We start from the raw sequence: 17,561 nt of genomic DNA on the forward strand, positions 1-17,561 counted from the left end.
TTTTGGTTTATATGCAGATGTGTTTCCTTTGGAGACCATTGTCCTTGTATACATCTGCCTTCCATGTGCGCCCCCATCCAAGGTCTGAGGCGTCTGTGGTCATGGTCTGTGTTATCGGAGGCTTTTTGAATGACATACCTGTGTTTGCCTGGCTTACCGAGGCCCACCATAGGAATTCCTTTTGTAGGCATGGAATGAGCGGAATGGTTGTCTCTAAGTTGTTGTTGTGCTGAGACCATAGGCTTTTTAGGTACCATTGAAGCTTTCTCATGTGTAGTCTTGCTAATGGAACCAGGAGAATGCAGGATGCCATGTAACCCAGGGCCTGTAGGAATCTCCTTGCAGTCATCTGGGTGAGTTTTGCCAAACTCTTGAAATAATGAGTTAACTTCTCTTGCTTGTCTTCTGTCGGGTAAGCCATTTGAGAGGCCGTGTCTAGATTGGCTCCTAAGAAGGTTATTTGCTGGGATCGTTGAAGTCTTGACTTTTGGAAGTTGACTGTGTATCCCAGAGCCTGAAGTAATTGTATGACATAGTTCAAGTTTCTTGTCAACATCAATTTGTCGTCCGCTTGTATGAGGCAGTCGTCCAGGTATGGGTAAATTTGGATCCCCTGGAGCCTGCAATGAGCAATTACTGAAGCCAGGCATTTTGTGAATACTCTGGGAGCAGTAGATAAGCCAAATGGCAATGCTGAGAATTGATAATGCTCTGGCCCTGCAAGAAATCTGAGGTATCTTCTGCAGCTGTGTCTGATAGGGACATGCAGGTATGCCTCCTTGAGGTCCAGAGTATTCAGCCAAGACCCCTTGCCCAGCATGGGAAGGAGTTGCTGTAGAGTCAGCATTTTGAACTTTGGTACTATGAAAAAAGTGTTTAATGCGGACAAATCCAGTATTGGTCTCCATTGAGTTTCTTTTCTTGGAACAAGGAACAGTCTTGAGTAAAACCCCTGGCCTTGTTCTTGTTGTGGTACTCTTTCTATTGCTTTTATCTGAGCAAGCAGAGAAATTTGCTTGATAGCCTCTGCCCTCTGGTTTTGTGGTAGGTTTGGCATGCCTTGTTTTCTTGGTAAGGTATGAAAATGGAACCTGTAACCTTGGTCTATAATGTCCAAAATCCATTTGTCTTTTGTCAATCTGTGCCAATTGTCTGAAAAGAGATAATTTTCCACCCAAGGGAGCTTCTATTTGCTCCTTGGTCGGCGGACGTAGAGGAAAGTCATTGAGATTGTGCCTGTGGGGCAGGGGAGACCCCTGTGTCACTTCTTTGGTTTGCTGGCTGCCATTGTCGTCCCCTGTAAGGACCTCTGTATTGTCCTCTTCCTCGGCCACGCCTGTTTTTACCCCTTTGAAATTTTTCAGGATTAGGAAAGGACCAGTTTTTTGAAGGCCAATTCCTGCTGAATCTGGGGGGCTGAACCTGGAGGAAATCTTTGACCGTCTGAACTGATTTTGCTTTTTCCTCGATGGACTTTAACACATCTTTAGCATTAGCACCAAAAAGCTTGTTCTTTTGCAAGGGTGCATCCAGAAGTTTTGCCTTAACATTATCTGGTAGAGGTTGTTCTTTTAACCATGCATGTCTACGAATGACTGCCTCTGTCATAGCTGCCCTACATGAAGCTTCCAATGCATCATATCCACACTGCAGAAAGTGATTGCTGACTTGCTGAGAATTATGTACAGCTTCCTGCAAAGACTTCCTGTCTAAAGGATCAGGAGAGGCCAATGTTTTCTGTAAATCATCTAACAGGTAATCCTGATATTGTAACATATGAAAGAGGCAATTCAAAGCTCTCATAGATAAAGTAGTGGAGGTGCAGACCTTTTTCCCCCATCTCTCTAATGACCTAGCTTCCCTGTTGGAAGGCAAGGGATTTTTAGAGGTGGAAGCTGAAACACCTTTAGGTCCCTAAGAAATAGTTTCTAAATCAACAGTATGGGCCCTGAATAAATGGGAATGTGTTTCTGGGACCCTGTAATATCTGTCTGGCTTGGCTGGAGCAGGAGGAAGAGAATCAGGGGTAACACTGGAGTCAGAATATAGATCATCCAAAACATCAAGCACAGGAGGAATAGCCAAGAGCCTGTGCTGGGGCTTTTTAAGGAAGGTTCGAAGGCGCTTTCTGGAATCAGAATATTCCTGGCCTTGCCACTTGAAATGTTCCCTCATGGTATGCAGAACTTCCCCAAAAGAAATATCCTCAGGAGGGGAGGTCGAGGGGATGGAATCCTCTGCATCCGAGTCCTCATAGGTCTGGAAGAGCTCTTCCTGGCCATCGGAGTGGACAGAGTCCTCAGAATCTTCATCTGAAGGGATAGGGTCAGAGGGTTCAACCCGGGGCCTCTTATCAGGAGGAGGCTGGGATCCTCTCTCTGGATGGGGCTGTGAACCTATAATCATGGAAATTAAGTCTGCGGCCATAGACATGATTTGTGTCACAGGAGTAGGCTGAGGTAAGGCTTTAGCTGTAAGGTGCTTGGTCTTGCTGGCTGCCTTAGCCCGAGTGTAGGCCTTAATAGACATGGCCATAGGAGGCCTGGCAGGCTCCACGTGCAGGAGTGACCTTATCCCACAGCAATGGTCTCGGGCATTTCCTAGGTTTCAGTATCCGGAGGAAAATCTATAACTGGCGGAGTGGTATCTGGTATCGGAGTCGTCGGTATTGCGGTGTCTTCGGTTCGGAGTCTCAGGGGAAACTGGAGCACTCGCGGTAGGTTTTGGCGTGGAGTCGGTGGTAGATGCAGGCCGAGGATGTCGGTCCCGGTCTTTTCGTTTCTTGGGAGTTTGCGACGTCGGAAGTTCCGACGGCATTGTATAAGCAAATTTTTCGCCGAAAAAGTCTTCCGCGAACTCCACCCGGCGCCTGAGAGTGCGTGTATTGAAGCGAGCACAGGCGACACAGGCCGAGATGTCGTGGTCTGGGCCAAGGCAAGGAAGATAATAAGAGTGGAAATCCTTATGAGGTATTTGTTTACCACAAGACAGACAATTAACTTTTTCAGTAATTTCTGACATCGGCTGATGCAAGAAAAGGTCCCCAACGGGGTACTTAGCTTTTTTGATGACTTCGGATTCGAAGAATACAGGAGCTGACCGACCGGCACTTGCGAACTTGCTTCTGCTTCGGGCACCGCGCGGCAAGAAAGACTGAAGAAAATGGCGTCGGCTGATGCTTATATACTCCAGCCGCTCTGACGTCGGAGAGAAATGCGACATCAGCCGACGTCGGACCCAGACTTTGTAATCCGGCCGACCGAGGGCTGCCTGAGGCAGGACAACCCATATGTCATGACTGCAGTTGCATTCTTGAAGGACATCAGAAACGGAGCAAATACTCTTTCAGTGCACTGTAGCTCAGCTGACAAGTAGGGAACGAAGTAGATTGCCAGGCCTTTCATCTGTACCTTACACTCTTGTATACATACACTTACAAAATATTTAGTTACCAACCCACTTGGAGTCTTCAGGATAAGGGAGGAAATCCGGAGTACCCAAACAAACCCCCCACACACAGGATTAGCATACAAATATAAAACTTAGACACAGGATCTATAAAACATTGCTAATCAAAGTTTCTTATGCAATATGGAGACTTAACTTGTTTCTTCCTACTGATGGTCTTCCCCTGAAAAATTACTTCAGCATACATAACAAATGCATTGACTGGACTATTTTATTGGGGAACTTGACTGCTGCTCACAGTGTAGATACCTCTAGGTAATGCCAGAGAGATCAACTGATGTGAAACCAGGTGACAAATTAAAACAGACAACGTATAAACAAAACAATGTTTATTGTCAACTTTTTTCTGATCTTTTTCCTACTTAAAAAGCTAACAAGTTACGATGGTATTGAAACAGTCATACATATTTATACAAGACTGCATTTCTACTATGCATAGAAACCCCAAGCATTCACAAAAATGTAAAAAAAATGCACACAAGACATACTCAAATAAGTATGATATTAAACATTAAGCTATGCAACACAGTATACAAACCGCATTAAACTTAGACAAAACATAGTAGTCATAAAATATACAATTATTCCATTTTACTAGGCATATAGTCACCTATTTGCAAATGAATAAAAAAAAATTCTGTTTCCACAAACTCGATGTCTAACTGCCGCCTTAATAACCCACGTTAGATTCTTGTCTTCAATAACGACCTGTAGAAACGGGGAGAAGAAAAAAAGCTTTAGAGCTAAACAAAAGACAAGAGGTGCTCATCATGAACTAGCACACAACAGGCCTAGATGGGATTCCTATAAGATGTTATCAGCCAAACCCTTTTTCATTCCCATTCTCTGCCCCCCTTTCTCAAAGATGAAAGGAGGAAGGTTTACTACAAGGAAAAAATGGCAAACTAAGGAAGCACTCTAAGTAAACATCAACCTACCCCAAAACATCCACCCCCCCAAAACAGCAAAAGCCCCCCCCCCCCCCCAAGTCAAATTCTTTATGATACTACTAAGGTGCGTGCATCTCGTATGCTTGCATTCAAGATTAAGACATGCCTTCAACAAGCAAAACAAGACAACCAGCTTTCACAAGTGGTAAATGTAAACCCTGTGAATGGGGTACAACAGTGAGTATCTGAACACACACAGAAGGATACCATGCAATACTAATGCCAGAATCATCCATTCTCTTAACAGCACATCTGACAAACGCTTTGTGATGTTAAGTACAGAAAACGATGACTAACAAGTGGCTTGCCTCTGCCAGTCTGTCCAGTTCAAAAGGAAGTCCTCGTTAATATCAACAGCTAGACATTTTTAAAGTGTCCTTAATTTCATCCACAAGTGGCTGACACTAGTACCCCAGCAAGGCATGCCATGCCTCCCCATGTGTACAAGAGCTACTGTCACATTCCTGGCAATTCCCAGCTCATAACCCCAAGTCTATTTCAGCATCATGCAAGTCCTTCTCCTACACTGCTGCAATTAGCCAACTGTAACCAATTCTCTTCCTGGTTTAGTGAGCTGGCAGTGGCAACCTACTCCTAATACCCCTGCACCCAGACCTTTTAGGGCCCAGATTGCTACACATGGTTTAGTTGTCTGGGGTGTAGTCAAGACTTTCTTCTACGCTAACACCAGTGCTGGGCACACTTCCAAGCTTACACCAGTGCTGGGCACACTTCCAAAAAGTATGGCTGAAGCATTCTTTTCCTAAGGTGTCTAAGCTGTCTGAAAATGTCCAATACCTTCAATTTAGTGTATTTACAGCTAAGTATACTACCAAGAACAGATATACCTGGAAATCTTTAGGGACACATACTACAGTATGTTTAAAAAGACTGAAAACAGTTTACCACACAACACTAACTCTGCCTTCAGCATCAAAAAGATGACAGCAGATGTGAACCATAAAGAATTCAAGACTTCAGGAATAAGACTTCTTGGAAGCTTATCAAGGATTTTTTTCTCTAAGCACCAAGCCTAAATCTCTATGCAGAAGTTTGTTTGTCTTTTTAAAGTAAACAGAATGCAAGCTGTACACCGAATACTTAAATGGTGAAAGCAAAGATGGTCTTTGATGCAGCTGTGTTTGGAGAAACCAGAATACTATCAAATTTAGCCAAGTGAACATAAACAGATACCCTCTTAATGTACTGGTTAATCAATAAGGAAGACTTCCTCCACAGGCCTCCTACTGGGATCTGTCTTTATTCACTGGAATTTGGCATTTTTCGGTACCTAGCAAACCCTCCAATAAGCAGGTGCTGCTATGTCACTCATTAAAGAGCACACCCAACCCGCAAGTCAGCTAGCTTGCCCATCCACTTACCAAATCAAGTAAAAATGTAGAAAATGTCACATTTATGCTACATTAAATACATGCCAATTTAGAAAAAAATCCAAACAGCAGTGGTTCAATAAATCCAGTTCACCCAAACACAAGGGAAATAACAGAAGGGTATATGGGACTCAAACTGCCTCCTCTCAAAGCAATAAATATCAGTGTGGAAGGGGGTGTTGCTCCCTGGAAGATTTAAGACCGGACTGAATCCCAACCACCACATTTACCATGGTAGAAAACATCAGGGACCATTCAAAAGGAAAAGGGGTCAGATGGTAAAGTCCTGAAGTCGTGAGATACCAAGAGGACAAACCCTGCAGTCATAGCTGAGACTATGCCTTGCTAAGATGTGAACAGGAGCAAAGTGGTCAAGGAGCAGATACCTGCAATGGACTGTGGCAAGCAGTGGAAGCAGCTCCAAAGGCTACGGTATTTGTCGCATGCCCATTCTATTAAAGACCTACTGAAATGGTTCAACTCTATTAGGTGAAGTAGAAACCTGCTACATGCAGTGCAGGGAGAGTCAACTCCTGTATCTCAATAAGTAAAAACTGACTAATTAAAAACACTGTAGTACAAAAATTTCTACGGAATGGGCTCCAACGACAGATCCCCCCTACGTGAAACTAATGAATGAAAACTGCCATGTCTAACTGAGCAGCCTATGACAGCATATTCCAAGCAGCGAAATGTCAAAAAAATAAGACTTCACTTGGCAATTACCACCCCTTTCCTCTTGGGAGCAAGGAAACTGGATGAATCAGTCAACCTAAACTGGCATATGCTTTCAGATAAACCTGGCAGAATGAAGCCCTATCACAATGGTCTCATCTCCTGGTTTCCGTCTTAAAGTAGATGTAAAAAAAAGAAATCTTTAAACTCAATGAAGCAAAAAATGAAATTAAATGTTGCAAGACCGGAAACTTCAATTCTGCTGCTGATCCAGTGACAGATTATGGGGTGTGGGGAAACAAATCACAGTAATTAAACACCTACAGAAAGAGGGGATTCTTCAAAGCTAGGCACAGATGTAACACTCCTAGAAACGGGTTTGTCAGCTGTTGCAGTGATATAATCCTATGTTCACAATGTCAAGATAGGCAAAAAAACAGTGCGCACACGCACCCTGACAGCAGAATAAAGGAAAGTTGTGTAAAAGCTTACCATAACCATAGATGCCCTTCTCTTCCATCTTGCAGTATTTTACTTGTGGGTTGACCCTTCTTCCTCTCCAGTTCGTCTGGCCAGGTACCCAAAGATTTTCAGTCCTTCCTGGTGCGGACATCTGGACGTGGCTGCTGGAACGTGGGACTTAAAAGTGACATCTGCATGCACCAGCACTTAAACCTAGTAAAAGCCCCAGTCGTAACCAGTCCTGTAAGGGCATAGACTGTCCAGTATCACCCAGAACATGCGCAACCATGCAAGTGGGGAAGTTGGGTGGGAAGGAATACTGCAACATGGAAGAGAGACATCTACAGTTATTGTAACACTTTACACAACTTTCCTATGTCCTTCTATTCCAATGTTGCAGTATTCTACTTGTGGGTGGGTGCCAAAGCTCACTGGGAGGTGGCTTACACGAAGTTTTCAAGACTCCATGTAGGATAGCCCTGGGAAACACCACCCTGGCTCTGGAGATATGGTTCAGTTTGTAGTGTTTGGTGAAGGTGTGCACTGAGGACCAAGTGGCTGCCTCAAGTATGGAGTTGGTGTCTAGCCCTTTAAAGAAGGGTCCAGAAGAGGCCACTGCTCTGGTGGAGTGGGCCTTGACATTGCCCTGCAAGGTCTTAACATGGTGTAGGTAACAGAAGGAAATGGCCCAGGAGATCCAGGCTGAAATGGTATGCTTGCTCACAGCTTTCCCCAAGGCCGTGGGGTGGAAGGAGACAAACAGCAGGTCTGATTTCCTAAAGGGTTTGGTTTTATGTAGATAAAACCTAAGTTGTCTGTGGACGTCTAGGGAATCTAGCACACTCACTATCCCCGTGTGTTAGGGAAGAAGGTGGGCAGGTGGATGGGCTGGTTCAAGGATAGGTCACTAACTTTGGGTTTGAATGACTGGTTTGTCCTGATGGTCGCCCTTTTAAGGTGGAAGATTAGGAAAGGTGGTGTAGCCATAAGAGCTTGCAATTCTGAAACCTTCTGGCAGAAGTCAGAGCTACCACCAATACAGTTTTCGATGTGCAAAATTTTAAGGTGGCCTTGTCTGCTGGCTCAAAAGGGGCTACAGAGAGTTTTTCTAGAACATAGTTTAGGTCCCAGGGAGGGGGAGAATATTTCCTGGGTGGTCTTAAGTGTAATACATCTTTGAGGAAAGGTTTGCAGGGGAGTCTGGATGCAAGGGATGGATCCAGGGTGATGCAGGCAGAGACAGCAGACAAGTGTGCCTTCAGAGAGGAGTACGACAACCCTGTCTGCAGGAATTCACACAGGTTTGACAGGATGAGAGGCATATCGCTCTCCAGCGGGTCCAACTGTCTTTTGTGACACCAGATAGAAAACCTTTCCATTTTGAGAGAGAGGACTTCCTTGTGTTCGGTTTCCTGGCCTCCTGCAGGACAGTGAGTACATCCTTGTTGTATAGGTGTCCGAATAGGATCAGAATCCCATCAGCCACAGGGTGAGGTCCATGGATTGGCACTGTGGAGTTACCTTGTGCTGTGTGAGCAGGTCCACTGAAGGGGTAACTTGTGGTGATTGCCCTTGGACAGGTGAAGAAGAGGGAACCAGTGCTGTCTTGGCCAGTGGAGTCACGAGCAAGATTTTGGACGAGCTCTGCTGAATTTTCAGCGGGACCCTTTGTATCAATGGGAATGGGGGGATGCTTACAGGAATTTCCCCTTCTAGGTTATCGAGAAGGCATCTGTTGCCAATGCCTTGGGGGGCTGGTGTCCTGGTGCAGTAGCTAGTAAGTTGTCTATTTATGGAGGAGGCCAACATGTCTATTTGTGGAGCACTCCACCTGTGGACCATATTCAGGAAAACATCTCTTTGCAGCATCCATTCGTGGTCGTCTGAAATGGTTCTGCTTAGGTAATCTGCCTGGGAGTTGTGCAGGGATGGGATGTAGGCTGCCTGAAAAATTATCCCTTGAGAGGTAGGTAGCCAGTTCCCAAACCCGCAGAGCTAGTATGCACAGAAGGTAGGATCTGGTTCCTCCCTGCTTGTTGAGACACCACAGGACTGTGGTGTTGTCTGGGAGTATCCTTATAGAGGGGGGGGGGGGGTCCTGCTCTAGAGGTTGGGCTGGAAGGCCTGTAGAGCAAGGATGATGGTTTTCATTTCTCTGACGTTTATGTGATCTCATTCGTGTCTGTTCACAAACCTTGCACTTTGTTTTTCCACAGAGTTGCTCCCCAGCCCAGATCTGAGGCATCCGTGTGCATGGCCTGGGAGGGACAGCGTGTTTGCAGAGGGGGTCCTGGATTCCGGGCTACCTGAACCACCCACCACTTCAGTTCCTCATGTAAGCAGGGGAGTAGAGGGATCCTGAACTCTAAAGAGTGGAAGTGCTCATGTGAAGCTTCATGTGCATCCTTGCTAGGGGCAACATGGGAATGGTAGCTACCATATAACCTTGAAGTCTCAAACCGTCTTGCAGTCAGTTCTGTTGATTGTAGGGCAGCAAGAAGGTGGTGTGAGAAGACACCACCTTTTCTGCTGGAAGGAAGGCCTTCATGAGGTCTGTCCTGATCCTGCAACCCAGGAAGACAACAGCCTGTGTGGGGTTGTGGTGGGATTTTGGGAAGTTTATTATGAACCTAGAGACTGCAGGAGTACCAGAAGGTCCTGGGAGTGACAGAGAGGAACTTCCTTGTCTTTTGCCTGAATTAGGAGGTCATCTAGGTAAGGGAATAACTGGATTCCCTTTCCCTTGCAGTAGGTGATGATTGGAGCCACGCATTTTGTAAAAATTCTGGGGGCAGTAGAAAGCCCAAAGGGCAAGGCAAAGAACTGAAAGTGAGAGGAGCCTGCCAGGAATCTCAGGTATTTCCTGAAAGCGGGCTTTATAGGTATGTGAAAGTAGGCATCCTTTATGTACAGGGTTGCCATGAATCCCCAAGGAAGGATGAGTGGAAAGAGTAGGTAGCATCAGCATCCTGATGTAGGAACTTTTAGGAAGGTGTTGAGGTGGAGAGGTCTGGAATCTGCCTCCAAGGTCCTTCCTTTCTGGGTACCAAAAAGATTCTGGAGTAGAATCCTTTTCTTTTTGATTGTGTAGGTACTGGTTCTATGATGCCTTGTAGTAGTAGGGTTTGCAAAACCTGATGGGAGGAGTAGTTGACTGAGAGGAGGCTGTTGGGTACCCAAGTTACTGGGGGTGAGCCAGGAAGTAGCTTTTCTGTATGATGGACAGAACCCATTTGTCTGTGGTAATGAGTGAACATGCAGGGAGACAGTGAGAGATGGGTTTGGATGAGGTGGGTGGGGGCTGAAATTTTGGCAGGCAGCCACTACCTGCCCTATCAGGAAAGGGAGGCCTTTGGCTGGAAGACTGAGAAGGCCTAGCCTGAGGAGGCTGTCTAGAGGTCTTCTAGACTGGGGGGGGGGGGGGGGGGGCACAGGCCTGGAGGTTTTTCTGATAAACTGCATCTCTGCCGGGTTGTTCCTCTGGAACTTTGGAACAGGCGAGACTAGGATGCGTTTTAGATCCTGTAATTCTTTTCCTGTTGCAATGATTTAAAACATGTCAGCCACTTCTGTAACAAAAAGGGCTCAATGATCCACAGATGCGTCAAGGAGTTTGGCCCTGAAGTCATCAGAGAGAGCCTAAAGTCTCAGCCATGAGTATGTTTTTAGTACTGAAGCTGATGCAGCTGACCTGGCTGAAGCTTCAGCTACACCATACCTGCATCTTAAGGAATGTCTATTCACTTGAGAGATGAGTGCTATCAGTGAATTCAAGGAAGCTTTGGCTGCATAGTTAGGGATGTCATCTAAATCCTTAGTGGCTTTGTCCGTCAGGGCTAAGGAGTATTTGGACATATGAGTTTGGTAGTTGGTGGCACTAAATGAGAGGGTAGCAGAAGTGTAGACTTTCTTTCCCAACCTCTCCATAGCCTTGCTGTCCTATCAGCAGGGAGGAAAGTAGTTGTAGGAAGGAGCTTGGAGGCCCTAACAGTAGAGATGGAGATAGTGGCAGGATCAGCAGGAGGGCACTTTTTTCAGTCTCAGGGACTTTAGTCTGTCTGCTTTACATAGGGCTGGAGGTTGGGAATCCAGGTTAATGGAGGCTGAGGCAAATGCATCCAGGAATGCTGCTTGAATAGGAGGGATGGCAGAAGGACTGGGAGAGTCCATTTGAATAAGGTCATAAAACCTCTTTTGTACATCAGTCATATCAGAGGACTGTCACTTAGTTTTTACATCTTATTAATAGTTTCCCCAAAGATTAGATCCTCTACAGGGGAATCAGGTTCAACAGAGCCCTCCTCGGGAGACCCATATCCCAGGGGGGATGAGATCTGGGAGGAGTAGGAGAGAGAGTCCTCAGAGGAATCAGACAATTCCTCTTCTTCAGGCTGATCTACCCTCCTTTCAGGGATGAGATGTCTGGGACTAAGGAGGGAAGGAGCAGTGGCAAAGGGTTCTGCAGAAGGCCTAAGGGCTATAAAGTCATTGAACAAACTCTGGCTAAAGGCCTGCCAATCTGGCATACTTTCAGAGGCTGGAGTAAGGCGTCTTGTTTTTGCCTTTTCTTTGAGGGCCTCAAAGGCATCTGGCTTGGGATAGGATTTGGATCAGGTGTCGGGAATGGCAGAGACTGCATCCAACGGGCCCAGAGTGAACGCTGGTCCCCCCCCCGGTGTCTAAGGCAGGCATCAGTAAATCTTCTGTGGACGTGTCATCCGCTCAAGATTATGCGGCTTTCATGGAGGTACCCGCTTTATCGACCCCGGCGGATGCCAGATCCTCAGCCAAGCTGACATCGGCTACAGGCTGAGTTACAGCAGACAGAGGCACTGCTGACGAAGTAGGCCACAAAGACTTGGCCCTCTTCCTAGGTGGTTCCTCCATCCCAAACGCCATTTGTTTCAAGCGGTGATTCTCTAAATACAACTACAAGGCCTGCAAACTGCAACGTAAGGTCTTGGCAACAAACTAAAGGCAAATGGCACAGTTCTTATGGTAGCGTTCCCTGCCTAAATAAAAGAGACACTAGTTATGGGTGTCTTTGTGGGGAATGAACAGACTAACTATAAACAAAGTAGGACTGAAAGAATTCCCAACGGGGTACTTAATCTTTTTTTTCGATCCAACGTCCATGAGAAGCAGGAGCACCTGGCTTACGACTGGCGGCTGAAAAGTTCTGAGGACTGGTGCATGCAGACGTCACTTTTAAGGCCCACGTTCCAGCAGCCACATCAGATGTCTGATGCACCAAGAGGGACTGAAAATCTTTGGAAACCTAGCTGGATGAACTGGAGAGTAAGAAGGGTAAACCTACAAGTAGAATACTGCAACACTGGAATAGCAGGACATTTAAAGCCCAGATCAAACAAGTGCTTAGGGCAGAACAGACATCTGGTGTGGTTCCACTCAATCTGGCAGAAGGAACTTTCTAGTGAAATTCTTAGCTGGTCTCAATCCCTTTCGACACCTCTAATGCAATGATTGTCAGTTTGAGTCTACAGCAAAAACCAAGCTGCAGCAAGATACTCTAACTGCTTTGCCAAAGACCTGATAAAAATTATGTGGTTTCAGACCCAACCACCAAGGAATGATTAGGATAAGCCCTACTATATGAAATTCATGAGGGTCACCATTAGAGGAAAGATGTAGAAGAATCTTGTCAAATAAAGCAGTAGCATTGGGCACATTTTCTTGCAATGCTCTATAACACGGTTGCATTAATAACCTTTGGGACTTCCTATTTCTGGAAGCCAAGGCTGACATGAATGCCTTCCCGGACATCATGGCATAAAGGATTGTTAGCTGGAGCCATTTTCTTTGGACTTTCAAGTTTCACACAGGCACATGTAACAAATTCTCCTGGCTAAAGGCTCAATTAACCTGAGCTACTCTATATTTGGCGTCCTTTGTCAGAGGTCTAGAGTGCTTCTGCTGTAATATAAGGCAAACAAGAAAACAAGTATATTTTGTGATTATTCTGCACTTTTGACCTGTATTTTACCGAACGGCTGCATCCCCCCCCCCTTTTTTTTTTACTGTTTTCCTATTTGTGACTGCTTCATTCTCTGCACTTGATTTGCACTGTACTGATTGATACCTAGATACATCACAGACTAGAATCAGACCTGCTGAATCTAGCAAGTTATCGATGCACCTGAGCATTAAACAAGCCATTTTACAGTAAGAAAGGCACCCCTGCATCTTTGGGGCAGAAGAATGTGGATTAAACATTGTCTGAGCTAGGGATTGCTGGAAGAAGGTTCATTGTGTGCCTTCCTATTGGTAGATTAGCTTAAATAAAAAAGTGTTCAATTTTGCCTGTATTTAAGCCTCGCTTTTACAGTGGAGACATCCTGTACATGCTGGAAAAAAGTGAACTCGTGTGGCAATTAAAACTGAACTCTTTCAGGAAGCCTGGACTAAACTACTACTGTTCACTTAAAAGTGCACTGGAACTTAAGAGAATTGCCACATTGTTTATCTGACTAATTTTATTTTACTCTTCTAGTTGGTTTTAAATACCATGGTAAATCATTTTTAATAGAAGTGTATAATTTGTTTCTATCACCACACTTTTTTTCATTTTTCCACGTTATTTGAAATATTTAATACTGGCTAATTATACAATAATACTTTTTGTAGACAGTTTTTTAGGATTCTTGTTTACAGACCTGAAGTCTAAAAGGACAAAAGCGATCTTTGTTGGAAAGAAGTTATGTACTCACCATAATGTTCCATGTTTGTCGTCCAGTACCTCACCTTCATTTTGCTGGTTGGGGTCGGAACAGAGCATCAGTTCTGACTCAGCCTTGTACTAAAGCTCGAGAGCTATTTGCTGGCTCGAGGGTGCACTCTATCTCATGAAGCCTAGCGGCAGATACCCAGATCTCGTTTGGTAAGACAACAACACTAAACTATCTTCAGATTTGTGTAATTTTAGAAAAAAATACACATATATATGTATACACATGTACAACAAAAGGCACAAATCTTAAAAAAACCCAGAACACAAGAGGGGAACAAGATATTGGCCCACAAGACTCCTCCAAATCATCCAGGAAGGAGGGAGGGACACAATAATGATGGTGAGACACTGGACAACAAACATGGAACGTTATGGGGAGTACATAACTTCTTTGTTATGTTGTCCCATCTTGCCTTCAGTTTGCTGGTTGGGACAGCGTTCCCAACACCTACTTTTTTGGGTGGCTCAACTCTTCAGAACAGCGGAACCAAAGGAAGCCCTGTTCCGTGAGGCCACATATACTTTGTAATGAGTAATAAAGGTATGAGGGTTAACCCATGTGGACGCAACACAAATTGAATCCAAAGGCAGTCTGGCTTGAAAGGCAGTGGAGGTAGACACAACTCTAGTAGAATGCCCTCAAATTTTACCTAGTAGATGTTTATGTTGAAAGCTATAAGCATAAGTGATTGTGTCTAAGCCATTTAAACAATGTAACCTTAGAAACTGGGACTCCTTTTCTGTTTTCTGCAAAGGACGCAAATGGCTGGCAGATTTCCTGAAATCATTTGTTCTATGCAAATAAAAACATAACAATGTACGCCCAGCTGATGGGAGTTTATATTCTGCCTTGTTGCCATACTTTGGGAAAAACACTGGTAGCTCAATGGATTGATTTAGACTAGCTTCAGAACATACCTTAGGTAAGGAAGGATTCATTCTGAAGGAGACTCTGTCTTTATGGAAGATCAAATAAGGAAGACCAACAGACAGAGCTTGTAATTCAGAAACTCTTCTAGCTGAAGTGATGGATACTAGAAAAAAGGTCTTCCAAGATAACTTTAAGGGACAAGAAGCTGGTTCAAAAGGGGGCAATATCAAGGAGGCTAAAACTAAATTTAGATCCCATGGTGATGGAGGTTCTTAGATAGGAAGTCTTAGAAGGAATGTACCCCTTAAAAAGGCTTTGCACAACCTGTGAGAATGTTTGAACCCTTGATTAAAAATTTATGTCAAATTCCAGGATGGCTGAAATCGGAGCTTGAGAGGATCTAATTGTTTTTTATTCGCCCAAAAGGAAAATCTCTTCCACTTACTCGCATAACGTTTTCTTGTAGTGCTTTTGTGTGCAGACACTAAAATATGGCTCACAGCTGGGGATAATTCTGGAAACTTGGCTAAGACTGAAGTGGAGTAACCAAGGTGTGAGCTTGAGAGTTTGGATGGAGAGTCCCGGACTGATGAGTCAAGAGATCCGGTACTGGGTCTAGGATCCAAGGATCCTCCTGTAGATAAGGCCACTGGAAGGGGAACCATATCCGACAAGGCCAGTAAGGAGCAATGAGAATTATCTTGCGACTCAACAGTTTTATTTTTTGGATTACCTTTGGTACGAGGGGAAATGGTGGAAAGGCATTAATAAGTCCCGGGGGCCAATTGTGGACTGTGCATCCCTGGGTGACTCTTCCGATGGGGGGATTAGGGCAAAAAAGCTGCTGCATTTGACATTTATGGATGCGGCAAAGAGGTCACAGCACGGCTGGCCCTACTTGTGAAAAATTCTGCTCGCAACTTCCTGATTCAGGGACCACTCGTGCAGCATTAAAATTGCCCCGCTCAGCTTGTCCGCTATCAAGCTGGACTTCCCCAGAATACAAGTCGCAGTGAGAAAGCGTTGAGAAGAAACTGCCCATTGCCAAACTCTCAGGGCCTCTCGACATATGAGGTAGGATCTGGTTCCACCTTGTTTGTTGATGTACCATATCACTGACATGGTGTCTGATTGAATTGCAATTCTCTTCTGGAACACTTGTAACTCCATGAGCACCACTGTTCTCTCCAGGACATTGACGTGCAAATGGTATTCGTGTTCCTGCAAAGTCCCTTGGACAGTGTCTCAGATAATGCCCCCCACACCCTATCTGGGAAGTGTCTGTGGTCACTGTAGCCAGTGGTTGGGAGAGAACAAATGGTCTGCCTATTGTCACCTGTGTAGACTGGATTCACCAACTAAGACCCTTTTTGCATGTGTTCGTTATCAAACTTTTTTTGTGAGACAAGGGCAACTCCTGCATGGACCACTGAGCGAAGAGAAGCCATTGTAGTGTTCTCATGTGTAGGCGGGCTAAAGGAACCAAGGTTATTGCTGCTGCCACTGAACCCAGAACCTTTAGTACAAACTTAACCTCAACCTTCTTTTTTCTCAACAGGACTGACACTTGGCGTAATGTTAGGACTCTTTCTGCAGGCAGTTTTGCTAATATGCTTTTTGTATTTAAATCTGCTCCTATAAAAGTAATACGTTGAGAAGGCAACAAAGCAGATGTTTCAAAATCGACTGCAATGCCTAACCCTGAGCAGAGATGGATTGTAGTGTCCTTTGCTCTGATTAGTAGATGCTCGGTGGTGGCAGTCAGGAGCCAGTCGTCAGTACGAAAAGACCTGGAATCCTAGCGTGACCACTGCCCTGCATTTGAACACCATGGGGGCTGTGGTGAGACCAAAGGGCAGGGCTCTGAACTGGTAATGACTGGCTCCCAGCCGAAAGCGTAGATATCTCCTGGTGCACCTGTTCATTTTGATGCAATAGGGAAGCGTACTATCGAGCACATCCCAACTGTCCTTTCCCAGAAAGTATGGACTGCAGTGTTACCATCCAAAATTTCGCTTTCTTTACTGATTTTAGTCTGCTGCTGTCCAATATTGTTCTCCAAGTCCCCTGTCTTCTTTGGCACTAAAAAAATAGAGTAAATTCTGGATCCTGATTAGTCTGCGGGGACTTCTTGGATGGCTTTTTCTAGCAACCATTGGATTTCTAGGGTTGCTTGATCCCTATGACTGGGTGGTATTGTCTTGGACGGATTTTTGTGGATGGGGTGGATGAGAAAAGGGAAAGCTGTATCCCTTGGATATGATAGACTGTACCCATCTGTCTTTGGTGATGTTTTGCCAGGCTTCTGAGTACAGTGACAGTCCCCCCCGTCCCCGACTGCCTCCAGAGGTGGACAGGCAGGCCTCCTTTCAGGAGGGCTGGAAGGGCTTACCAGAGAATGCATATTTCGCCCTAGTTCTGTGGACCCCCCTCTGCCACGATAACAGCATTTTCAATTATTATTTCCCCCTCTGCCCCTAGGGGACAATTCGCCATGTGCATCAGGCAAAGCTCCTTGTGATTTCTGGAACCACATCTTTCTGCTCTACTGACCCTGGGGTGAAGTCTAGTAGGGGTGGAAAAACACACTCCCACAGCAGACAGAATTTTGCCGTCCTGTTCGCACCTGGTGAGAGTTTCTTTTAACTTTTGGCCCGAACAAGGACGAGCCATCAAAAGATGCTTTAGTAAAGGAAGACTTAAAGGGTTCAGCAAAGCCGCATCCAGGAATATCTCCTCATAGCAATTCCTGTGCCTGATGCCCTACCCGCTCCATCAGCCACATGGAGGAGTTTGCTATGGAGATTAAGGTTGCAATTTGAGTCATTACAGTCTCCGGGAGCGCCTCAACTGTAGCAATTTGGAGGGAATCTACTAGCACCTTGAGGAGATCCCTCTAAAGTCTTGTGAAATGCAAAAGACAATTCAGCGACCTCAGAATAAACGCCACTGAGGAAAACAAGAAGTTATGTACTCACCATAATGTTCGATGTATG

At 45.2% G+C, this 17,561-nt stretch overlaps 1 protein-coding gene across 3 annotated transcripts in view; it reads right to left on the reverse strand.

Annotated features, from left to right (window-relative positions):
- Positions 1-3,782: 3,782 nt before the first annotated feature.
- TRA2B (transformer 2 beta homolog) overlaps positions 3,783-17,561 on the reverse strand; it is a 668,812-nt gene continuing 655,033 nt past the window's right edge. For all 3 annotated transcript variants that reach the window (XM_044075946.1, XM_044075947.1, XM_044075945.1), the window contains one exon: positions 3,783-4,176. In XM_044075946.1, the coding sequence (XP_043931881.1) occupies positions 4,166-4,176 (11 nt within the window). In that variant the 3' untranslated portion in view covers positions 3,783-4,165. The remainder of the gene's footprint in view (positions 4,177-17,561) is intronic.

This window comes from Protopterus annectens, chromosome 6.part1 (genome assembly GCF_019279795.1).
Source record: "Protopterus annectens isolate FY-2018-M chromosome 6.part1, PAN1.0, whole genome shotgun sequence".
Lineage (NCBI taxonomy): Eukaryota > Metazoa > Chordata > Ceratodontiformes > Protopteridae > Protopterus > Protopterus annectens.